The following is a 26,963-nucleotide window of genomic DNA, read 5'->3' as shown; positions in this document are numbered from 1 at the left end:
TTGACTGAATGGGATTTTGTTGGTAACTCTTCTAAAAGCTAATATATGTATGAGTTTATCTTCAGATCACCCTACAAAAATTCTTCACATTATTACAACTGACAAACTACGGGGGGGGGGGGGGGGGGGGGAGTGGGACGTGGAAATCTTTACTTTCTCCCATTTAGCTGACTCATTATCTGTTGCATGCATTCAGCACAAGCCATGAAGTTAGCTCGGCCAGGTTCATAATATGTGAACAACCTAGTTTTGTTCCAGTCTCTGGGCTTCTCCATTTATATGTTGCTAAAGATCCCCCCATCTTATTTAATTAAATAAATCCCTCACCTGTGTTTAACCTGCCTTAGATATATTTGATGTTTTATTCCAATACAAAATCTAAATTTCAGGCTTACGCCACAAAACTTACCTGATTTTACAATGGCTAAGGTAGCAATATTTAGGGTTTTCTTCTTAAACAATGGTATCTACCATTCTATTGCCTCTCTCTACGATCAAGCATACAAGCCTTACTGTAGAAAGAACACAACTTGTAACCGCCAACCAGAAAAATACACAAACACTACAAAAGCCTACAATTTCATTAGAAATTAAATCATTTGCTATTACACAGAACTTCATTGTTTTTCTGGCATAAAACTCATTGAATTACTATATACGCCTTGAGGACAATCATTAAAACGTGTAAACATATAACAGGTCCACCTAGTCAGTACAAAGCACCACACAAACTTTTAAGTACATAGAAAGTTTGCTCATAAATATTTCTTTGTTAACAATTCAGCACTAAAAAAATATTACTTAAAAAGGCATCTTTTATTAAGTTATTCAGTTTGTCCAGGGCTGGTGGGGCTGTACTATCCCTACTATATTACAGCCACCTGACTTTCTTTCTAAACCATTTTACTTTTCTGGAAGAAAAGGCTATGTGTGGCTGGGACCCAAAGCTTCAGCACAATCTATAAAAATATAATTCTTTAAGACCTTCCGCTCACATCCCGAAGGCCTACACAGCCAGCCCCCAAATTCTGTTTCCCACCCCCACCACATTGCAAATAAAGCTTCAACATACACACACACACACAGAGTACATATATTACACTCTTCTACACACAGATTTTTCTAAATAGCAATGCAACCACGAGGGCAATAGGTAAGGGGTACATGTGATTTCAGTGGTAACATATGGCACAGCCTTCTCATATTGCTGGTTTTCTCTGTCTGAATCATGTGCTGCCTCATTCACTGCTCTGCAAATTGTGGATGTATTACTAATATTTGCACTGTGGAGGCACCAAGTCAGGAATGCGTGCTTACTTAGGAGCATACTTGGGAGCATCCCTTTTGCCTCAGGGTCCATTGCTGCTGGAGCAGTAGAAGCATCAAACGGGTGTCTGGTGGTGCTGGGGCTGTCACCTGGCACCGGTTTCCTGGTGAAGCAGATGGGAGCTTTCCTAGGCTGTTGAAAGCCAAACCACATTCTTCCCTTCTGGAAAATACAAGAACTAGCTTGGGCCCTCCTAGAAAAGCATACTGAGAATAGCAGCTCCCTTGCATTCTGCATTCAATGCCCTTCACGGGGTGCTTAGGGCACGCTCCTCTGGTTTCTGATTGAACCTTGTGGATTTACCTTAAATCTGCTCCTGCATGCATGTATAAACTCACTGGTTTTACTCTTTTTTTAAAAAAAAAAAGAAAAGAGCTATTTTCAGGGCTGTGATCGAACATCTCAAAACTTGGTTTCCATTCCTGGTATGTGTCTTTAATGGATGTGTTTTAGAAAGCTACAGAACTGTTTAGCAGTAGGCTCACTTACCAGTAGCAAATGTCTTTCATGAAGACCAGCTCTCTGAATAATCTTACCCTGTGATTCTAACAGGAGTTGAATGACTAGTCAATGAGCCAGTAAGGCTGCAATGAGATGTAAAAGAAGGGGTTGTGCTTCCATTTATGAAGAAGTATTTTGCTTTCAGAGTGACTGAAATTTATAACATGTTTCAGCTTCTAAAAGTACTCTGTAAATGGGCAAGGAGAGGTGGTTTTCTTTAGTATGAACAGAAGCCAAACTTCTCCAATGGGCATAAGCGTAATGATCTCCAATAACCAGTGCTCTCATTAAACTGGACACCTGCTCTCTTCCTCCTTAAAAACACTGCCATAGCAGAGACACCACAGACCGCTGACAGAAGCACCTGTTCTGACATGCAGGAACAATTGTTTCCTACTGTATAGTCTTGTATGCTGTAACCTACGCAGGAAGACAAAAACTCTGTGAAAGGGAGTGCAGCTAAACGCTGCACAAGAAACAGACCTCAAAATGAGTTATGGTTCCATACTAGGATATAACTAAGGAAACCTTTAATTACATCCACTTTATTCAGCAAAACTATTCAACTGTTCTTGTTCTGTTTAATTCTGAAATGATTAACATATTCAAAAATAGGATCTAACAATTTGTGTGTCCACGGTATATTAAATGTAGATGCTTTTATTACAATCTTTCTTGCCACATATTTTAAAATAAAATAAATCAATACAATCACTATAACAGTCTCAGACAACAAATTAACACCATCCAATCAGGACATAGTTAAGATACTCAAAAAGGCAGTATGAGTAGCTGGAAACCTTGGTCCTCCGATTCTTTTGTATAACACATTGATTATAGATTTCTCCTACTTATGACAAAAATCAGCAAACAGACATTAACAATTCATACTGCAGATTTCATAAATGTTTATATGGAGTATGAATAGCATTGATTTTAGCACAATGTCTTTATGTATGTCTCCCAAAGAGGTTCATGGGAATTTTAAGCATGTAGAGATTAATCTGAGCCCAGAATAGAGGAGATCACTTGTAAACAACTTTTGGTCCCTCCTGCACGATGGCTCTGCAAATGAGTGCACCTGCAGTAATCAAAATGGCTGACCACATACACTGCAAAGTTAATTCCAGAAAAAAGGGATCCAACACAAATTACTTCCAGTAAGCAAAAAGAAAGAATGGTGGGGAAGCCGACTGGGTACAACATTCACCGCTCCCATGCGCACACATGCTTCAGCATCAGAAGTGCCCTTCGCTTATAACTTTGCATGTATACATGGGAGTATGCGTGGCAGTGAAGTCAGTCGTTAACTGGTGAATGCTGGACTGGTGGGCTACAAACACCTTTCACGCTGTTAGGACGGTTATGGAAGATTATCCATTAGTTACTGACTCCACTCTCTGGGCTAAAGTGCTTGTTCTGTAATCAACTAGGACCTAAATTAGTTTAGACTAACCATTATTCTTTAGCTAAGGATCTGCAAGTGGATCAGACAACCCTGGCAAGTCTGCTCCAAGCCATTAAATAAATAGTGGGCAGCTGTCTAATACTGAAACACTTTCTAGCTGCACCAGAAAGACAGTAGGAACTCAGAAACAGATACAGATACTACATGCAGGAGGAGAGGAGGGAATAGAAGATTGTACAGGACTGTGCTGAGTCTTTGAATTTTGCTCTGCAAACATTATGAAAAAGCGCTGTGTAAGTGAACAAATAAAAATGCATCCAAGTATTAAGTATGTATACCTTGACATTTAAAAATACCTGTTAGCCTGTTGTGACTACAAAATGTTAGCTACAGAATATATTTACAGAAAATTTCTGATGTTTGTTCCTGGCCAGAGATCTTAAGCCCAATTCTTCACTGAAGACATTAAACCTGACCTAATTTAGATCAGGTCGGTGGGAATTTAAAACAGGTACTACATGAGCAACTCCCAGGGACTTGAGCAGAAGAAGCTAGCAGCTCATTGCTACAGAATCCAGCTACTGTAAAATATGAATTCTTTTTTAAAAAAAAAACACATGGATATGTCACAGATTCTAAGGAACATGTGAATTACTGAACTGATCCATTCTTTGAAGCAGTGGGAAGAGATTACACCTGACAGGTATAAGCTGCTCCAACAAACATATCACTTCCTCTTTTACAGCAAGATCAAGGTTTTAAAACCTTGTTTGCAAGGTAGCTTTAAGTCTCCTAAATTTCAAGCTTCTTTATTTCAGAGAAAACCAGCCCTTGCCTTTCTTTCAATTCCCTTGCGAAAGTCTATTTCTTTTATTGGCAAAAAACCATTGTGCTGTCTCACACTTACTAAAAGGGCTTTTCTGTAGTACATGCTTACAAGAAGTAGGGTTGCTTTGACAGTGCATACTTATTGCTGCTTAAAAAACCCCTAAAAGGCCAGTTTTGAGCATCTCTTTCCTGTTGATCCCCTGATGTGAAAAACTGAAGAACCTCAATTTTGCAGCAGGGATGGCCACCATATCACTCTCAGTTTGGCCCCATGACTGTCAACGAAGCTAATGCTGGTGCAGATGGTGTTGGGCAACCCACAGCCTCACACTACAGGAGACAGTGCACCACGAGCCACTTCCAGACCCAGCTATGATTTTGTGCCACAGCCATGGGACTGTAGGAATCAAGTGTCATTTAATGCATGTGAACAGCTCCTGGGATTCATCTAATCCTTTGCAATCTGACAGACGCAGTAGAGGTCTCAAAGCTTGGCCATCTGAAGACTTTTGTTTGTGCCCCATAGAGGCTGCAAAACTGGATACAGCTGGGTGAGGGTGTCAAGCAGAGTGATGCAAAGTCGACCACAATATGTACAGGCAGGGAAGTTCAGTATGTTGATCCCTTCTTCACAAGAGGATGGTAGGGATTATGCACTTCCATGTGAAACAGTCTAATTTTAAAAGATAAATAAACTCATAGTTTTGTTGGGAATATGGCATGCAACGCTTCTTTAATCAATGCTAGAAACAGTTAAAATCCTTTTGTGTTCAACATTTCAGTGTTGAAATACAGCACCAGCTACAGTATTTAAATACCTTTGCTGGAAGCAACTGTCTTAAAAAAGGCAATTGTATTCTTGGCACAACTGCCCAAGCAAAAAGCACCTTATTTAAAAAGTGGGCAAATTACTAATACTAAGCTATTTCCTTGCCTGTCTGGAAGTTTGTGTCTCAGGAAGAAAAATAAAGAAATATTTGCATCAATTTAAAAACACAGCCCTGCAAAGAAAGACAATTTTTTTTTTTTTTTTTTTTGTACCTCACAGAATGGTTCAGGTTGGAAGGGACATCTGGAGGTCGTCTAGTTCAACCCTGCTTCACCAGCGGGGTCAAGTACAGCAGGTTGCTTAGGGCCATGTTCAGTCAGGTTTTGAGTATCTCCAGGTAATTCCACAACCTCTCTGGGCAACCTGTGCCCGCATTTGATCACCCTCAAAGTGAATTATATTTTTTTCATGTTTAAATGGAATTTTCTGTATTTCAGTCTGTGCCCACCACCTGTTACCCCTTCGTTGGGCACCACTGAGAAGAGCCTGGCTCCTTCTTCACTGCCTCCCATCAGATATTTATACACACAGTTAAGATAGTTCATGTCTTTCCACATGTTGGATATCATCCATTGAGCTCTTCTCTGTTACTGACTGCTGATTTTAGCAATTGTTCATATCACCAAAATTATTATTGCTAGAAAGTTATTTCATGGCAGTGGTTACTAAAAACTGTGGCAGTAGTTTCACATTTTGTAGGTAATTTCTGTTGGTTTTTTCCCCCCTTATTCTCAATTTGTATGAAAATATTTTTTCATTTTTAATGCCAAGTGCATGAGAGGGAATAAAAATTATTATTAGTTGTTGAAAGTGAAAACCTGAAGTTTGCCTCTTACACTTAACTGCAAAACATTTTCATCCCTTAAATTTCATTTCGTTCTGAATTTCATTCAGAGATACTGAAAACGAGGAATTTCAGAAACGTCTTAATTAAGAAATCTTACTCTATGAAAAAAATCTATTCAGCTAAAAATCCACTTTAAGGATAAATTACTGTTCTACTAGGTGAAAACAATTAACTTTTACAACGGCAGAAAATCCACAAAAACGGTGGCATAAGTGAAAACTTCAGTGGCCAAAACAATCTCCAAACCACCTCTTCTGGACACTCCCAAGTTAAGCAAGTGACCTTATCAGTTAGGCAGGTGTGATGAGGCAGATGCAGGAAAGGCATCTGGGAGATACCCAAGAGTGAGTTTCCTGAACATGCTCAGGTAACCAAGAAAAACTCAGCCCTTTCCTCTAATGCAAATTTGCTTCATGTCACTGCAAGCAGAAATGCAATTTTAATCTCCCTACGCCTTCTAAGACAAAGCTCATTTACTGAGTTTGGATTTAGTAACACACTAGACCTTATCTTGGGAGAAGCAAAAACCTCAGTTCCATACAGAAATCATACGGAAGTACAAGTGGATAGTGCGTGCCTGTCAGCATATCTGCCCTACAGGTACACTATGTGCTATGATATTTAGGAAGCCAAAATTATTAAGACTCCCATTTTGAAACCTTATGAAGCAGAATTTTGAAATAAAGATGCATTAATAATAATAATAATGCATTTCCGCCATCTTTAACCAGCATAGGCTGCAGAAACTTACATTATGAACAAATTAATTTTGTATGTTTCACTACATCTGGTAAACGTATGTAACTTGCTAAACTTTACTGAACGAAAAATATTACTTTTGCCACATTGCTTCATTGATAAGCCTGTCAATAGTGCTCGCTATTGTTAAATGGAAGTGCACTACGTAGTCTGTAAATACATAGACCCATGAAGAATGAACTAGGGTAGCCAGCTTTCAGGGCAAGAGCAGCTTTCTCTTTTGTCCTTACAGAATGTTTGTCCTTAGTTAAAAACTAAACAAAGAATCAAACCTGGCCTCAGAGGTAGAACTACAAACTTCTAATTAGTGCTACTGAATAAAGATACTGTCTTATTAATGAAGATGTTTCTGGAGCAGCTTTTGGAAGAAAATCATGTGGACACCCACAGACATTAGAAATAAACAGCCAGTACCTGCAAAAGCTGAAACTGTGCAGCTGTTCATAGACAAGAAACAGGAGCAGTTATCAGCAACATGAACAACACCTCAAGGTCACTTCAGAGTACTTAAATGCCAAACGTCTTCAAAGTACTCCTACACACAACCAAAACTTTGTGTGTAGTTTTAACCCTGCTTAGTTTCATAGCAGCTGAGATACTGAATACCAGAGTAGGTAACCAGGTACCTCCAGGAAGAGGGAGCATGGAGCCAGCTCCATTGGCACTAAATGCCATCCTGAAATATATTTTCCAGTCAGTCAAGCATTCCATTAGCAAATTCACATCGAAAGTCTTTGGCAAGGCAGGAACATTGTACTCTCTTGCCCTGGGTAATTGCACAGACAAGTAAATTTGACAGCCGTTTTGATACCTGGTAATACGCTTCTATGCACACTAACTGTTTTTTGTTTTTAAAACTGAGCAAGGCCAGCACATATGTTTGAGAGTGGATATCTGCCTATGCTGGGCACTATTTCATGAAAGTCAGGTTTCTGTCACAGATCTAAGGCAAATATTACAATTTACAGGAAAGAAATGAGGACATCAATACATTGTGCGTTATTGGAGACGTACAGCCTTTATAACACGGTGGCTTTCACTATGATGTCTGGGTTTTCTATGTCCTTTTTGCTTTGGACCATTCTCAGTTCCAGCTGGGCTGAGTTTGGTTTGTTTCCTTCTCCAGCTTGGGCTAAAAAGATGACATCAGAACATCAGTAAAAACAATCGTATAAAAAGAAAAAATTTGCATTGTTCTGTTACTCCACCATTTTTATTACCCTCCTCCCCTCCCCAGCCTTCCTTGCTAACCCCTGCTAAAGGCTTCTCAGGTGGAAGATCCAGGTCAGCACTGTGATTTCCTTTAATTCCTGCTCTGCACCTCTCTCCAGGAAAGAAATTCAGCTCTGCTGTTAATTAGAAAGTTACACAGACATGTTCTAAGAACCCACAGATCCCATCTGGATCACTTTCAGAATTGAAAAACATGGGAACTCCAAGGGGAGAGAAGCTGGGGAAAAAGAAAAAAAAATTGCTCTTCACAAGGCCAACACAGCAAACATACAACTTATTATTAGTTGATAAACACCTCTCAGTACTAAACACTCAAAGGGAAAATGAGTGAGCTGCACTTGAAACAGCAGCTCTCTTGCAAGTCAAACGCAGCATTTCCTCAAGTTCTTCCGCCACTGTTTTGCAAAGCAGCCAGGCACAGCCAGCATGACTGTAGTCCCGCTACAGCTGAACAGTGACATCTTCAGTCAGGTGTTGTCAGAAACAGGCTTGGAGGACACAGTAAGGAAATGCACGAAGACTACCAAGCTCTCCCGTAAATTCCCTGGCTGCTTCTGCACTGAGGGCTACCTTCAGTTGGGAAACCCAGAATGCTCTCTAAATGTTTCTTCTGATGCAAATCCAGACAGAACAAGGGAACAAGGTTTGAATGAATTACCTTTCGCACTCTTAATGGTCCTTTGCAGAACATGTTGCATGGCTGACACAGTCTTTTCACATGCCACCTGCATTAACATAATTAATTCAGGTTTCAGTAAAAGTTCAGCTGCCTAGCTTAATATTATTATTTCAAAACACTGCTCTTAAGAGGCAAACAACTGACAAGATGCAAACAGGATGACAACTATGTAATGTAGAATTTTGAGGGAAAAATTTTAGGCTTTCTTAATTCTCACAAAACAGGTATTAGAAACCATACACCTGTATCAATAAGTCTATGTGCTTAAGGGAAAGAAACAGAAAAATCTGATAAATGATTTTTAGTGCCTATTATGAAGTGAGGGTAAAAAATACAATTACAAACATACATACAGTCTCCCTCTAGACAGCACATCATCTTATTTGGCAAAATTACAAAATCCACATAACTGAAATGTGACTGTCCAGAGTTGTACAAGCTAAAATGTTTTGGCAACAGGGAAATTCTGCTTTTTTTCCTCCAAGGACAGGAAAAAAAGCCAAGACAGAAGAGAGTATTTAAATAATACCATAGATTAAAAGTATTTTTTTTAAAAAAAGAAACATAGTGTAAATTTGCAGAGAGACAAGTAACTTCACCCATACCTTCAAATTGTTTGGATGCTTATGCGTCCATGCCAAAAGCATAGCAGCAAACAAGTCTCCTGTTCCAACAAAAACAGCATCCACTTTAGGAGACTCCACTCGAATCCTTTGTGTCATCTTGGTACCATCTGCTTTAGCTACAACACAGATAGAGAGTTAAGTAACAGATCCAGCAATTAATACAATAGCACCTGATTTCAATTCCATTCATTTGGAATGTAAAGATACTAAGGAGTATTGTAAACTTTCTACCAGCTCTTTTAAAAGGTACAACCTTTCAAAACTTTGCCAAGTTGTGACAGCATTTACAACTTACATATTGTACATACTTCACTTAAGAGGGAGCAGATAGCTAGCACGAAGGACTGAGAGCCACCTATCTTCATTTAGGAAGCAGCAGCAGCAGCTTGCTCACAAAACTGCGTATTTATGGAGACTGTTGAATTCTAGATGGGGCATGCCAAACCACAATCTAGAGCATCTCTGGGTTGTACAGAGGCACAAAGGCAGCTGCAGACATCAGCAGAGAATATCTGATCCATATGCCATATTCTAATCACCATTAGAATGGCTAGACTTATTCCAGACCTAGCATGTACTGACCCACCAACTGGTTCTTAGTGGAATCTGTTTTAAATATCAGTATTTTTTTGGTCTCTCAGCAGTCCAGAATGTGATGCCCACATTTACAGCCCTTAGACGAACAAGAAAATGACATCATACGCCATCTCACATAACTATGCCCTTCTCAGGTAAAAACATCCTTTGACAGTCCAAAACACGGTGAATCTTGGTGATGGTATAAAAGGATATATAAAGAAGAAGCAGAAGACATTTTACAACCTATCGGGGAAAAACAATCTGCTAACAGGACAGTGTAACTTTTCACAAAAGCATTCAAAATGTTCACAGTTCCTGTTTTATACCACTACCACTTGTCAGGGCCACTACAAGGGGTGTTAACAGCCCTGATCAACCTCACCTGGGACATCTTACCCCCAGGCAACCTCTGCCCACTTGCCGAGGAGCTGCACCGAAGCTCAGGCCCAAGTGCGAGCATCCTTGCCTGAGCTATGTTGTAGGTGTGCCTGTGTACAGCCCTGCTGTCCTCACTGACTGGATCGTCCACATTAGTCTCGGACCTGGCTTGTCTCACATTTCTCTGATGATCACTGGAGTGTCAGTGGGACCCGTCTGCCACCACCACCCCCATTTTAAATATCACCTTATTAAAATACTGTGGGGACTTGTGCCCTGTTGGTGAGGGCAGGACTCTGCCTGTGCTATGATCACGCTCAGCTCCAGCTTGTCTTCCCTCATGGAGCAGCCCCGTTCTTACTGCTCTCTGGTATTGCTGCAGGAGAAGAAGTTTGCTTAGGGATCTAAGCTCCTTCCATGCACTACCAATGGGTCTGATCAAACTGCTTCTTAGAAAAGTAACTTGAAAGCACAGAACAGGTTAAAAGAAAGTGCGGTTTAACGGAGGAGATCATGACTTACTTTTTCTGTGGCTTCCCAGAGCAATTAGGTAGTCATTTCCTAGAGGTGCCTGTAGATCTGAGCTTGTGATCACAACAGTTTCTGGTCCCATGGCATGGAGCATATCCATTACCTTTCCGTGTGCAAAAAGGCAGGAATCAGTGACTGCAATATGTGTTGATTAAACCTTGCATCATTCATAGTAATGAGGACTTTTGACAGCAACTTTTTTTGGCATCTTTTGTAAAGAGAAAAAGTAGTTTCTACTCAAATATTTAATTTAATTAGGGGAAATAACTTAAAATAGGGGAATCAAAACATACATACATACAAACTTGTTAAAATATTCAAGCATCTCTATTATCTTTGGACACTCCTCTGAAAAGAATACTCTGTTTCAACTATGATCAGAATGTTTGTCTGCATCATGTTTTTAGAACACATTATCAAAAGAATAAGAGAACAAATATACAGACACATCTTGAAACAGGCATCTTGAAACACTCGCTAGAAAGCTACTAACTCCAGATCATGAAGTTTGATTTACCTACTACTTTAAGAGTTAGCAAAAACGAAGAGTTAAAGAGCTAAATCAGAGGCACAAGTGTGTCTGTCTCAATCTTCTTTTCTCATTCTGTTTCAAACTTCAAATTACACCTGTAAATTATATACCTTTGTATTTCCACTCTGCGTGTTCCCCACTTAAACTCATTAATACTCTACTTCTGACATCACAATTGGTTGCTACAGAAGGTATTTTGGTTTCACAGAAGAAAGAATGGCTTCAATAATGAATTTAGCATAAAACACAGATAAAATATTAATTCTCCCAGAAGAGTTTAACTAAAAATCCTCTCAGGCTAGCTATGACTCACAAGCAGCTGAATGATAAGGAATTATTTCTGCTATTTTTGAATTCTCTATCACTTTTCTTTCTCGTCTAAGACTCCAGGTTTCTTCAACAGCCAGACCTCTTTGCACAGACATCAATTGGGTTTTAAAGAAGCAGTAAATCCACCAGCATATGCTGACATAATCAACATGTGAAGTAACACTAATCTCAATTTCATTTCTCAGTCACAGTTCCCCAAGAATCCCCAAGAATGGAATTCAAGAACTAGTATTTCTAGTTGTAGGACTTAGCCCCTTTTCTACACTAATATTTCATACTTAAATACATCATATTTAATATGACTATACTGCTGTCACTAGTCTTGCTAAAGAAAGGAATGAAAGCATGTCACCATGGAAAGTGATGCCAGAATTCCTACCACCTCCAAAGGGGACACATTCCAGCATGGATTATTACTCACACAGATAGATCTACGTATGATATGCAGTGGCAGAGACAGATTAAAATATCCTGAAAGCTACTATTTTAAAAATGTTTCCATTCCTAAGTATAATTCTATCTCTTTAGAAGAGATTCTTTTTTAAAGCCCATCACAAATAAGAGCTATTACGTGAATCAGACAGACTGTCAGAAAACTAACTTGTAAAATTGCTTAGTCCACGCAACTCATGTTTACTGCTGCGATATGCAAACCTAAACTAATGGCTGTTCAGCTAACAGTGCTGTTCTCAAGACTGTGTTTCCACTGGTGATGGTGATAAATGGAAGAACTGAGTTAGCAGCTAGTGGCACGAAGCACACAGTTCATCACCCTCATGCAGCACAGGGTGGGTAATGTAAAACTGGGGAGGGGTGGGGCTGGAGTGAAAAGAGCTGAGATCTTTGGAGCTGCTTCCCACCATGAAGTCATAGTGATCAATCAATGTTGCATGAAATTGCTGGAGGGAAAAAAAGCCAAACATCTGCGTGGACAGACCCCAGCTACTCTCCAGGGTGCCACTGATGTTTGTTTAAAGACTTTGTGTTCCTTTCAAGTTCAAAATCAAACTGGAAGAAATAACATCAGCCCATTACGAAAGCACTTGACTTGTCAACAAAAAGAGCTCAGCCCTTCTCAAAACACCAATAAAACCATATTCCTATTTCGTCCTTCACTGCTGAGCCCTGCAGCTTTTTATTTCCTTCAGTTTGTACAAAAGGATAAATCCTTACACCTTGATGCAGTGTATTCGCAGACCATCTATCATTTCTATATGGTGATGACAGCAGCTATCAGTGCTGTGAATTTGTACCAGCAAGTACCCACAGCCCATCACTCCCAGCCTGGTTTCTCATCTAGGCAATCTATCCCAGGTCTCATCCCCTTTAAGCCAATTTAAGGAAGAGAAGCAGTGCACCAGCAACCACTGTCAGGAAGAGATTCAGAAACCCTTGTAAGCGTTTGCCAGCAAGCTCTCTTCGTTGCAAGCAGCTCGTATGGGAGAACGAGGACACAGCTCAGCATGGCTGTCGCACGGCTCACATGTGGACAGCAGAAGGAGCGAGTCGTGCAAGTTCCCAGCGCCCAGGGTCACCCGGGGGGGATCACCCCAGCCAGGCATTCCCACAGCGCTGACAACGTGCGGTTACTTGCCGCGGGTGCGGCTGCTACCCCATCTTACACCGCAGGAGAACAAGCTCATAAAGATCTACTCATTACCACCGTGATGCCTTTAGCTGTAGTTCTTTGGGGAGGTTTCTTCAGAAGTCTGACACTAGAACAGAAAGTGTTTTGCGCCTGGAGTGCACAAGCTTTGATCATAAATGGAGAGAGAAAGGATAGAGGTCAAAGTGACTTCAAGGTTAAAGACAAATGGCAAACTGCAGCACTGCAGGCAGGACCGCAGAAAGAGACCTTACACATCCTGCCCCTTGCCTCCTTACCTCTAAAGCTTCTTTTTCTGTGTGAATCTTCCTGCCCGTGAGTAACCTGAGAATGAAACAGAAATCTTAAGAAACCACAAGTTCTCCAGGCAATCGCTGCTTTATTTACTCTTTTTGAAGGAGGAAAGCTTGGACTTCACCATACAGGCCTAAATGGTTTGTAGCTACATGGTCTGCTGTGCCAGACCACTGTCTTTAAAAAGCATGTGCACAGATACACAGCGCTTCCGAAGTGGACTCACACCAGTCCTAATCTGCCTCCTGCAGAGATTCCTGTATTCTAGAACTCCCTCACAAATGCCTTCCCTCCATCTCCCACGTAGCTGTTCCATCCCCATACGGGGGACAGCCCGTGATGTATCACAACAGGTTACCTCCTGACCAAAGAGTCACAGCTACATAGACAGGCCAGGCAGGAAGGATTTAAATTCTTAACTCCTAGGAGGTGATGCAACAGTGGTATTTCCAAATTTAATTTTGGGGGGCTGAGCCAAACTATTTCAGTTTTGATATTCTGACATATAACAAAAATATTCCTAGGAATGGGTAAGGATGGGGAAAGGAAAAAGAGGTATTTTTTCAACATGCCCTAGATACAGGCCTCTGGAGATAACAAGAAGTAATCATGAGAGACCAGAGAAAATGAAATAATCTTTTCCTCACATAACTCCCAGATTTTTTATTGATTTCAATATGGAACAGTTGGAGATTTTCTGAAAAGCACAACTTTAAAGTAACAGCTAAAACCCAACACATGCATGTATATGGCAGTGTATCAAGACAAGTAAGAATGGGTATCACACTCCCCCAAGTTTATTTGGCTATAAAAGGAAATAAGTACTTACTCAGCTTCAAACTGGTTAGGAGTAATTATGTCAGCAACAGGTACAACTTTGTCCCTGTAGACTGGGAGGAGATCCTTGGGCACATACTAGAGGAGAAGAAACAGCATCGAGTGTTATCAGCAGCATCTGAGAGGTGGGACTGCAACTGTTCTTCCCTCAACTGCCATCCATGCTGTCACTGAGTAACCTGACAGCTCCCAGTGTACTATTATGCAGCAGTAACAAGGGGGCAGCGCATCCTCCAGCTGGTGACAGCACAACCAAGAGCCCTTCTTACACTGGAGGCAATGGGAAGTACTGCTAAGCAGACTGGCCTAAACTGGCAGCATCAAAAGCACGTGGTACCTGGATGAAGAATTTCTGGATTCCCTCTCAAAGTGACAGAACAGCGTGAGGAAATACAGTGCCCAACATGGGAAACCCTTTCTCATGTCCCTACCTTGGAAAGAAGATACGTTGTTGTTGTACTGACAGCATAGAGGCCTTTTGCTGCAGCAGTGCGTGCCCACCTCGATTGTGTTGCATTTTGGGGCTTAGGAACAAGTAATACCTGTGCTACCTGTTATTTTGCCTCCTTCTTTCAGTGCAGTATTTCTAGGGTGTGCTGTACACCAATGTGTGTGAAGAGGAATCAGATTTGTAATTTGTTTGGTACAACTTAATCTATAAAGCAGTTCTGGTAAGGATGTTAAAAATATTTTGCTCGTGTTGCACCCAGGTCTAACAAAACGCTAGCATACTTTGCTGCCTGCAGAATCAGCTCTTCAAGTAATAAGGGCCAATGCTCCCCGTTCTGCCTGTCTGTTCCATCTCTATCCCACCTTCATTAGCTAAATACAGCCCATCAGCTAAGGGAGACTGGCTATCTAAGCAGGTGACATACACCAAAACGTAACAGGAGCCCACTGGCCTGTACGCTCTTCAGACTCAAAGCTGAAGCTGTTCTGGCACACACTGGAGCTCAGCTGGGAGTTTGGGTTAGATGGGTACAGGGGTCATCTCACCTGCTGCAACTCAATTTAACAACACCTTTTATTAAAATTAATTGTTTACTAGTAGCTGATATTCTTTGGCAGAACCCCATTTGCTAAATCAGGATTGATACCTCCTTTTGCCCATGTTTTATCTTCTCTGTTAGTCTCAAGATAAGCAGGGCAGGGTGCATGTATACATGTGCCCATGTGTTACTGTCTTCCATTCCAACTGTATCAGCAACAGGTACAACCCCACCACAGTGTTCACCACTAGGTGCTACCAGCATACCCGTCATACTGATACAGAGCTCACTCATGCAGGAGTGGTGAAGTGATGATGACACCGGGACATTGCCTTGAGACAGAAATGCAAGACTAGGTCACATCTAAACCAAGGCATTTTAAATAATGATTTTATTACTTTTTATGACAGGAATGAGTTGGTGTGTTGCACATTAAATAGACTCCTCTTCTTCAATCTACCTTATCTTCCACCCAAAAGACATAGGTAGATCCATGGTTATGACTTTTCCCAAGAGCTAAAGCTTTGCAAGGTGGGTCTACAGCTGCTATGTATCTGTCTTGTTAGAAAAAGCCATGGACAATAAATATCGCAATGGACTTTAAATAAAAGAATAGAGCACAAAAACAGTGGCACATTTATTACAAAGTGCTATCTCATGATGTTTTATGAGCAGGTAAATTGTAAAAAAAGTACATGGAGGAATTCATAGTGCATGACTAGCTTAAGGCAGAAGAAAACATAAAATATCATTATTGCTGATGACTTCCCACATCACGTTTTTACTGAAGTTATTTGCAAGTTTGGCCCAAAAAGGAACATTTCTTGGTCAGTCTGGTACTAGCACATAGAACCTTTCTGTCACTGACCACAGCCCAATACCTAACAGCTGTTGGATCTCACACAAAGTCAGTCATCTTCATTTAGGTTCAAGTGGTATGTCAATTCATGCCATCACTGACAATGCCAGCCAGGCTACCAGCCAAAACAGCTTTTGACAGAAGCTGAGGGAACTTCAGTGAGACAAGGAAGAGGAATATTGTCCTGTAGACAGGCTCTGTATTCCCCCTGTTGTCTCAGCAGAGAGTTAGAAATAATCACAGAGCTATGTAGTCATCATTCTTCCCAGATACTAAACTCATTCAAAGACAGGAAATTAAAGTACAAACTTACTTGATGCTGGGATCCAAAACCACATTTAAAGTAGCTTAGTTTTGGTGTTTAAAAATTAATAAATCTTTATACACCTTCATATAGTACATATTCACTATAGAGAGAATCCAAACAGGTAAGTACTAACCATAGAGCCTTCTCCATTCCATTTGTCACCCATTACTGGATCGCATACTGCAACAGAATAAATCTAGCTTTAGAAATGGGGTACAGTTATAGAGACCCTGGTAGGAGGGAAAAGGTTTGGGTAACAGTAGTGGCTATGTAACAGCACTGAGCACCTGATCGCTTATATACTCTCACAGCTCTTGCAGCATACTCAACCTGAGATTTTTAAGTGGTGGCTGCCAATTTTGAAAGAGTGGGCTATGAATCTTAAACAACTGTCAGAGGACTGTAGTCACCCTCTTCTTCCTGCTTCCATGTTATTATGTCTGAAGGTGATGAGAGAGTCTGAATGCTCAGAGTAAAGGGGCTTCTGTTGTACAAAGCACAGAGAACCCTTCCCTTCACTCCCCAACCTAAAATGCCAGAATAGTAGTATGGTGGGGAAAAAACACGAGAGAAGCTAATAGCTATGAAAAGAGTCCTAATTTTCACTTTAGCGTAAAAAGATACATGCCAAACACACACAGCAAAATGCTGTGTGCGCACGTAAAAAAAATTAGGTGTATTACAATGAAACAAGAAGAAAAACCATGCCAATGTACATGAGCTCATAGTTGGTGTAATACTACTACTTATAATACATTTTTGGCATAGGTTCTGAATCATCAGCAGGATTAACATATTCCAAGTGCCCTCAGTTTTAAGGCGAGGATGGAAACAGCCTAGCCTTGTACTTTTAAAAGGAACATTGTTCATTGTAGTAAAACGGCTTTTAGCAAAGTAAAAAAGAAATATAAATCCAAAGTTATCAAATCAATGCCAAATCAATATTTAAGGAAGTTTCTGTGGGTAAGAAGAGGATAATTTGTTTCACATTTTAAAAGTGCTTTCCTTACATTATAATCTATTTATTAAATATAAAGGATATTAGAAGCCTAACTGTGTTCCCAGCATCTGTCTGCTTCCTTCCTTTTGTACAGCTAGATGTTTCTTTCTGCTTATGCTCCAACAGTTTTTGGCTTTCACTTACCAGTACAAAGCTCTGGAGAACCCGACAATGCAACAGTATTAATCAAGGCTAAAACCCAACAGAACACCAGCTCATGAAGATCTCTCTGCTACATTTTTCAGAATGATAACCGTGCCTTGTTAATTTTAAGTCAGATATCACATTGCACAGTATGACACCTTGCAAACCCTGCAAACCATTCTAGATGCTTCTTGACCACATAGTTTACTGAACCTAAAGATGACAGGTTCAAACCATCATTTGTAGCTTTTCATCCCACTAAATCCCCACTGACTTTGCCCTGTCATTCTAAACATTTTGCTCACTTCAAGCCTATGCTGGTTACATTCACAAGTTCTGAAACAGTCAAGAGTCAGGAAGAAAAGAGGCGAATCTTTTCTCACAGGTTTAAGCCTGATGCAACATGTTAAAGACAGTTGTTGCTACAGTCTGTTGCTCTTGAGTGCTCCCAGGCAACCTTAGCGGAGGGCACCAGAGGTAAAAAAGCCCTCCAGAGGTTTAAGCTAAATTATGAAGCTTATAAGGCACAGTAAGACATTTCTGGGATATAACCTGAAACCATGGCAGGGCAACACAGGAGAGTCCATCCTGCTTTTCACTGACTTGGAAATCTAGGAGAGGCTTCAGCTATCAGCACTTAGATCCTATGCCTCTGATCTACAAACAGCAGCAGCCAGCTGGGATTTTATAAGCCCTTCTCTGATACAGACTATCAGTCCTCAAGGCACGTTCTCCTTTGGACGGCATAATGCAAGAAATATACTGAAAGGCATAAAATCAGAAAGATAAAAAACCAACTCCCTCAACACTTAAGCAAAGCCAAAACAGAATTTCACTGCAGCCTCAGCTGCTCAGAGCACAAGACGATTGTGAAATGCTGCATAACATCAGATCAGTGTTTTCATCCTAAAACAAGAAAAAGATGGGCAATACAGTGATGAAGTAGAAAGGATTATAATACATGTCCTTACCATATACTAGGTTAGAATTCTGTTGCTTTAACTCCTGGACAATATCCACCACCATTGCAAGAAACGATGTGTCTCTTGTATATCCTTGGGAAAAAAAGACACTTTTGAAGTCTATTTTCATGAACACTTTTTTTCCCCCCCATTTTGGATAGGAATGCTGCATGCTTCTCATTCTTTGGAACATTGCATTTTTAGAACAAAGGCATATTTTATTCAGGAATAATAGGTGGAAAACAAATTCTTGCACAACTACAAATACAACCTTAAAAATGCATTTACTAAGTATGTTACATATGTAGGGTTCATACAACTTCAATATGCTTGAACATATATACAAAAAGGTCAGGCTGAAAGAAAAAAAAATACATTCTTTTTCTTCAAAACAGCAGTCTGAATTAGTATTATTTATAACGTAGTAAATAAGTGCCCTGGTTTCAGCTGGGACAGGGTTAATTTTCTTCTTAGTAGCTGCTGCAGTGCTGTTTTGGATTTGGTGTGATGTTTTTAGTTGTTGCTGGGTGATGTTTATACTAAATAAAGGACTTTTGGGTTTCCTTGGCCCTGCCAGCCAGAGGGCTGGAGGGGCAAGGGGAACTGGGAGGGGACACAGCCAGGACAGGTGACCCAAACTAGCCAAAGGCATGTTCCATACCATGTGATGTCATGCTGAGTATATAAACAGGGGGAAGAAGGAGGAAGGGGGGGACATTTGGCATTATGGTGTTTGCCTTCCTGACTAACCATTACGTCTGATGGAGCCCGGCTTTCCTGGGGATGGCCAAACACCTGCCTGCCCATGGGAAGCAGTGAATGAATTCCTTGCTTTGCTTGCACGCGCAGCTTTTGCTTTACCTATTAAATTGTTCTTATCTCAACCCTCATGTTTTACATTCCTTTCTGATTTTCCTCCCCATCCCTCTGGGTGAGGGGGAGTGAGCGAGCAGCTGCGTGGGTGCTTGGGGTTAAACCACAACAATAAGAAATATTTTAAATTCCATATATTTTGCTCTTACACTGGTTTGAAGCAGTTTTTTTTAAATTATTATTATTATTATTGTTGCTGATACAGTCCAACACATTAATGCAATGGAGACTTAATCTTGAATATTTTAGAGCAATGCCAATATACCAATCAAATTCCTATTTCTAGGCTTAGCAGTGAAATAAGTGGAAATAAGTTTTATTATATCTTAAGGCCCTAATCACAATGCTAGCACCACAATTATTCTTATTTAATCATTAATTTCTTTATTTTATAGATGCTTCTTTATATATTTATTTTGTGTATTAACTTTATTTACAACATCTGTTAATTAATGATTTTATTTTCATTTATTTTAATTCACATAGTAGCAGTATTTTTAGCAAGGTAGCTTCTTCAAACCTACAGCTTGGAAATGTCCACTCTACCAAAATATTCAACAACAGATTTTGGAGATTTTCTTTTTTTAACTCACAAAATTCATCAAGTCATAGTTGTTGCAGAGAAATGGAAAAGGCTTCCAAGATTTTTGAACAAAATGCTTTGTCTTATCTCTATGAAATGCTGATAATCAGTCAAAAAAGCCAAGCAAACATTTTTGTTTAAAATGACCTATGATGGTAGAACTGCTGAAAAAAACCCAGAAAGTATTATTAACATTATTGACAGAGGTGTTTAAAAAATTACACTGAACTGGAGTTTATTTTTTACCTTGAGTGTTTTATTGTAAATGAAACAAATATATGAAGATCTACAAGTAACTAACAGTCACAAAAGTTAATGAAATGTTATTTTGTATAATCAACCTGAAGACAATAATTTCCATCTCAGCTATCTACAGTCATCAGACATGCAATTACAGTCAAATCCCATCTGCTGACAAATTAGTTTTCAGTGTTTAAATAATCACATCCAGGTTGTTACAGGTACAAATTACAGTTGTGCGCTATAGTGAATGGCTGTTCTTGTTTGAAGAGAAAAATCTGTCATTTGGCCCTGAATGAAAAAACCCTGTGTTTTAAGTTCAGCCACAGTGCAACTGAACACTAAAACACTGAGAGTGTTATTAGATCTTAAGAAATTAGCGTCATTTCTATCCATGCCTTCTTTTTGTCCATACTGAAAATGGCTACACCAAATAAGATTTTTAAACAAACATGAACAACACACTGACCCATCTACCCAAAAATCCTATTTTAAAAGGCATGTTAATAAAGATCCTTTTTTCCCTCCAAAATTTCTTTTTGATGAAGAATTCTATTTTTCCTTCTACCATTTTTAATCTCTTACATCCATTTTGCCAGTACAAGACCGTGAGAGCAAAGGAGCTGGGGTCTCTCCCAAGCGTTAAAAGTAAAATAAAAGAGGAACGTTTCCACTAAAAGAATACTCCAACATTATTTACAAATTTTGGGTAATAGCATCTCCTGAAAACTCCTACAATACACTGTGCTTTTCCTGGAAATGCCCTCTGTGTGAGTTCTTTTGAAGAAAGAAAGGGTGTTTATTTCTGAATCACAAGGAACCCATTTATGCTGAAAGTAATTTCTTAACCTTAGCGTAGTGTATTTCTATTTAGTCTTTACTTTGGAGATACTCCCTGAAAAGGAACTGACAATGCCACACGTTTCAAGCCAGAATGACTGCTTTGGGGTTATAATCCATACACTTAAGTCTCCAGTTTTCTCTGTGTATAAAAACATTTTCCTACAAATTTAAGTAATGAAATCAATCAAATCTGGCAATATTTTTCTATTTACCTTTAAAAAATATCAGTTCACTGCTCTATAAATATTGATACTGTAATCTAAACCAGATGCATAGCTCTTACTGAAGTGAAACCTGATCAGTAACCTGTATTTGAGAAGCAGGAACTGGATGAGCAGCAGTTTTTAATAGAAACTGCACATATGATCTCTCCTTTCTATAGAGCATTCTACAAGTTCTTTGGCTATATTTATAAACACTTTGCACCTAGTGGCAAGGCAAAGGAAAACACTGCACAGTCATTTATGTCCTGCAGAACTGTATCCACTCAGAGGACCTACATAGTAACAACAGCAAAAAAAAATAATCAAGAGAGTCTACAAAGTCAAAACCAAAATCCAACCCTGCTTATACTCTGCCCTGTATCCAAAGCACTACCCCCTAAAGTTCAAGTAGAAAAAGCAAGGACAACTGTTTATAAAATCATGCTACAGTACTGCAGCGTGCCAGTACTGCAAATTTAAGAGAAAGACTTAAACTCATAATAAATTTTAAAATAACACTCTGATAATTCCTCATCCTTTTTTCAGTAGAGGCACTCCCAAAACATTAATCAAGTCTGTACATGACTGCCCTGTATGAGTCTGTAAACTATATGGGGGGATCAATTTACCCATCAATTAAAACCTTCAGGCAGAACACTGGCTGCTTTAAACTAAACAGCATGAGCAATTGAGACGACAATATACAGATGAAACTGCAGAAGGACTCAAAGGAAGGAAAACTTAATTGCTTGGTTTGGAATAATGAGGGATATGGTTTATATTTCTTTACTTTTGTTTACATCTCATGGGAAGTTCAAGGAACAAGCTTCTTACCTGTGAGTACATAATCATACCGGTTGACCTTGTTCAGCTTAAGTCCTTCATAGAGCTCATGAAGTTCATCTGAATTTAACACCTGACCCTTCCAGTGGGCATAACCTGCAAAGTAAATGCCAGATAATTTTTCAAGAACTAGATTTTCTATTTAGGATCACACAGATGATACACATGGAGGGACCGTATCAGATATTGGCACCAGAAGGCATTGCCACCTCCTCTTCTGTAAAACACTGTTGCTGAATGAAAGCTGCTGTCAGCAGAACAGTTGCTGTGCTCAACAACTCCTTAGCACCTCTGTTTCCCAAAGGAACTAGAATGACTGCATTGGCGATTGAGACTGCCCACACACGACCTCCTGCAAGATTTACCCTGGAGCCTATACAACCATACTTTTCCTGTGTGGAGGGGGACAAACGTATGGCTTAGACTTGATTGGGGGAGGGTGTCAGTATAATCTGGTTTTGTTATTTTATGCTATAAAAAAAGAAAAACATTGACAGCTAGATGACAAGCTTAAATAGGCTTGTGGATCTGTCTGGACACAAGCATGCAGCACTGCTGCACCCATCACATATGGTGTTCACGGGGACCTGCACGTAACGAATAGACTGACCACAGCAGAACATTGTCATGGATGCTCTTTAAACATACCAGTGTAATCTGGCAGAATTTCTTCCAAAAATAGTTTTAATGCTGAGGATCCTGGAGGAGGCAAATGAGTATCAGAAAGACACTATAAACAGACAAATAATATCCATACACTCTTACCCTTGAACGATGTCGTAGAATTACAAGCCAATATTCTTGGCTAAGACATGGATGGATGCTGAAATTACTTGGGAGAAGTTGGACTGATTTCAGCAAAAAAAGGACCAAGCTCCATGGCAGCCAATTTCAAGAAAAAGAAAAAAAAAAAAAAAAAAAAAAAGTCTTCCTTGACAGACTCTAAATGTTTGTTGAAAAATGTAAATGCATCCTGCACCTTGTCATCAAAGCCTGCCCATGTAGATGGCAGCCATCACTCCCTTGTATATAACAACAGAGCTTCCTCCAGGATATTAGATGAAGCACTCACAATCTAACCCTTCCAACCTCCATGAATTCAGAGTTTATCAAAATCTTTTTATTAAGTGGAACTAGGAAAAATGAAATGTTAAATGAGGCATCTGCTTTCACACCACCCCTGTGTGAAGGCAATGGTATTTTGTTTGTTTTAACTTCTGCTCTTAAGAGTTAGAAAATTCTGTGGTAAAAACAGTTGGCTTTGATTATCACTCTAAGTAACTGCCAAAAGGTGCCTAGAGCCTAGGATAAGCACATTTTTCAGTTTTCCTTCTTATGAATGCAAATACACCACAGTAGGGTGAGCAGATGGGTCATTTTGTTCTCCTCAGCTCACAAAGGCCTAGGTCTAAAACACGACTTGCTGCCAGCTGGCTGGGGGACTGACTCACATCAGCCACTACAATCCTCTCCCTAGCAAATGTATTTTAAAAAGTCTCTGTGAAGAAACGGACAAAATGAGGGATTCCCATATGTTTGGGCTGCAGTTCCATTGCAGAGCATAGTGGTATTCAGAACAGCAACACCTAGGCACATGTCTAGCCCCAAGTATGAGGAACCCTCAACTACAACTTACTCAAGTGTTTGGCTTATTTAACACAATGCAGATGTTCGCTCTGTCACATCTGCAGCTTCAGATAGAAATAATCAGTCCTCTCCCTGAAATCTCTACTTCTATTAGCACTGCAAAGCCAGTCCATACAGGCACACAACGGAGTCTTTCTTATACCATTGTGCCTGTCATTGAAACTGAGTGTAGTTTTCACCCAGAATCAAGGTCAGCTGGCAAAAGAGCAGTCATTCATCTTGCACACGGCCGTAAAAATAACTATGATAGATCGTCCAGACAATCTAGATACTTTGGGGAGACATTCCTACAGAGGGACCCTGCACATTCACTGTTTATCTAGAAGCTCGCCTTCCTATCTCAAGCCCTCTCAGTCAAGGCACAGGGTCTGTGCCACCCCTATCCTCCACTGAGGGAGGAAAATAAATATAGCAACAAAATGTTAGGTAGCAGCCCAGCTTAGCTCAGGAATTTTAAGTTATTCACATGGGACAGGGACATTGTCCAAACTCTGTAGTGATGACTTCCAACAATATCTAGAGGACCTTTTCTATCATCTGATAACATGCGTAATACAAACTAAAGTCTAATCATAGTAACTGGAGGGAAAAAAAAGTCCTAGGGAGGTTTTCAGGGAAGCCCCAGCTGTTCAGACAGAAGAAAAGGGGCAATGTCTTCACTGGATCTGCAGAAAAGTGTGATTTCACAAGGAACTGAATTATGTTCGAGTAAGAAGAAACAAACCAATTCAAAACTGGCAGCAACATGGAAACAACCCTAAGGCCTTTCCCCAGACTAAACTTCATGTAACATGATGAACAAGGGGCAAATCCCATGACCCTGCATTTCTCTTACTTTCCTCGTAGAATATATAACCAAAAAAGCAGCTTCTACAGAGGGACAGAAGAAAACCCCAGTTATTCATGTTCAAAAAAGGTTTCACTTCCAACTGAAGGATGGATACCTTGGGGTCCCAGGGAGAGGGACTATTACGAAAGGGGAAAGGCAAAAAAGAAGGAAGCCAAGTCCTTGTTTTGGCTGCAAAACCACCAAATAATTCCCCTCAGTGCTGGACTGAGAGCAGAGAGAACACTGCAAATCAGTATACAGCTCTCCAAAACTGCACTTGGCTCAGACTGACAGTATTAGTCTCCCAGATTAATAATAATTTTAAACACAAAAATGAACATGACCATTTAAACATCTTTATGCCCCTTCTGCTTATCTGTGTTATGGCCTTTTACTGCAATTAAATGTTATATATTTGCTTTTAGCAGATAAGGGAATGAAAACAGGTAAGATACAATGCCTCTTGTCACTCATCCCTCTAAAATGGTAAATGTGTTCATTAGTCTCCAAGGAAATGTCTTGGTTCATCTGCATGAAAAAAACCCCAAAACCAAAAGCAGCCAAGAAAGGCAGCCAAATATTGCACTCAAGACGAATTTACATACTTTTCTTTCTTGCCTGCCTCCACTGGTACACATTTTTTCCTCCTCTGGAATGGATTTATAAGCCTCTTAATTACTTCCAAAAACAAGGAAAAAAGAATAAAAAACACAGGCATACCAGAAGAAGAAAAGAACAACCCAAAACAAAACAAAAAACAAGCTACCATTTAAGTATAGCAGGGCACGTAAGATTTGTTTTCCAAACCAGAACGTTCTGTTCTGAGGTTTGAGCTGCTCCTGTGCTGCTCCCTACAAATCTATTCCAAGTGGCTTCAGTAACCAAGTATTTCACGTGGGAAAAAGGAAGAAAGAACTAGTGTTTAAGAACATGATGGGCAGACAATCTGGTCCCAGCTGTGTCACAAAATTCACATGTAAACTCTGGCATACAACCTGGTCTAAACATCTGACTTAATCTTCAGCTACCAGGTGGCCTTCAACAAAACCAGAAATACAGTACCAAATTCTCCATTGGATTTTTTACAGCTGGTCAGTGTGGGAGTAAAATACTACCAGTGTTAGGCAGGAGCAGAGATCTTTTCTTTTTGTCCTGCACTACACAGATGTGAATGACTGCATATGGGCGGTAGACTGTGGAGAATCACATAAATGAGACAGAATTATAATTTCTCATGTATCAGATCTATCTGCCAACCCAACCACCCACTACAGACCCGCTAAGTGGAAGTCAAAACTGCTTTGCTTAAGAATAAAAAGAAAAGGAACAAGAAAAAAACCAGGCTATTTACTCTGGAGCAGTTTCCAAGGTGTGATTTGGATGGCAAAGTAAGTACATTATATGCTTACCATTAACCTACCAATAAAAAACAAAAATGCAAATCACTGAAGAATTAAAAATGCACCCCAAAAAAATCAACAAAAAAAATATCTAATTTTCATTTTTGCACATCAGAGGACTAAATGCTTCTGTAAACAACACAGTAAAATATAATAAATAGCATAGAATCTTTGCAGGTTGCATGACAGCTTCTTTTATTTGTGCATGAAGCAAGATGCCATTCAAGGGTGAGTCACACTCACACTCTCATCATAAAAGTTCTTCACTAAGCAGCATGACAAACTGTTCTCCCAGAGGGACTGATTTAAAAGACATTTTCCAAATTTCAGGATTATCAGAGACTGAAGAAAGCTGAATTTTCTGAGCAGGAGTCAGCAGAAATAGGCTCGTGGTATCTTACTAATTTAAAGACAAGGCAAAAAAAAAAAAAAAAAAGCAATAATTCACCAAAGAAAGCATGTTGGTCATAAATTCCCTCTGCATTTTATCTTTTGCTGACAATATCAGGTTTAAAGATGGGGATGGGGAAAGAAAGAATGCTGTGTCTAAAACCTCACACAATTTCCTACCTGTGCCCCTCTGGTATGTGGCATTCTTTGAGAAACTACAGGTTACAGCTAGATTTTGAAGCAGAAATTTGGCCTTCAGCTTTAATGATGGCCACAGAAAAGGGTCTCATAAGATCTTGTTCTCATACAAAAATCAAGTTACCTTCAGCAATTCACCCAGCACACTATTCCCGTGTATTGCAGCACTGTTCCAGACAAGCCACAGCCCAGCATGGCAGTTTCTGTTCCTAAATCCCTGCCGCAGTAAATGGATTTCCAGGTGCTAGTGCTAGTTGGTGTGCAGGCATGCATACATGCTCAGCTTTGAAAAGTCTTCTTATGAGGATACCACATGTTCCTACCTACATGACTATCCCAAAGAGGAGGTTCAAAGCCACTGGACTTAGAATCTATCCTTCAATTTAAGAAAGGGTAGAAAGGATTTCATAGGAAAACTGCAGTGCTAGACAACTAGACCTGACATGAAAGGGAATATGTATGGGCCCCTCCTTTCTTTGCCATTCCTTACTCTTCCAACCAAATGACCGACACTTCTACGTATAATCTC

At 39.9% G+C, this 26,963-nt stretch overlaps 1 protein-coding gene across 1 annotated transcript in view; it reads right to left on the bottom strand.

The window, feature by feature from the left end:
* Positions 1–2,357: 2,357 nt before the first annotated feature.
* Positions 2,358–26,963, bottom strand: part of PDXK (pyridoxal kinase) — a 51,578-nt gene continuing 26,972 nt past the window's right edge. The window contains exons 3-11 of the mRNA XM_056327478.1: positions 21,962–22,066; positions 18,395–18,478; positions 16,413–16,459; positions 14,117–14,202; positions 13,272–13,317; positions 10,517–10,628; positions 9,017–9,153; positions 8,391–8,457; positions 2,358–7,631 (exon numbers count right to left, since the gene is read on the bottom strand). Coding sequence (XP_056183453.1) covers positions 7,519–7,631; positions 8,391–8,457; positions 9,017–9,153; positions 10,517–10,628; positions 13,272–13,317; positions 14,117–14,202; positions 16,413–16,459; positions 18,395–18,478; positions 21,962–22,066 — 797 coding nt within the window. The 3' untranslated portion in view covers positions 2,358–7,518. The remainder of the gene's footprint in view (positions 7,632–8,390; positions 8,458–9,016; positions 9,154–10,516; positions 10,629–13,271; positions 13,318–14,116; positions 14,203–16,412; positions 16,460–18,394; positions 18,479–21,961; positions 22,067–26,963) is intronic.

This window comes from Falco biarmicus, chromosome 2 (genome assembly GCF_023638135.1).
Source record: "Falco biarmicus isolate bFalBia1 chromosome 2, bFalBia1.pri, whole genome shotgun sequence".
Classification (NCBI taxonomy): Eukaryota; Metazoa; Chordata; class Aves; order Falconiformes; family Falconidae; genus Falco; species Falco biarmicus.
This window is presented reverse-complemented; position numbering and strand designations above follow the sequence as displayed.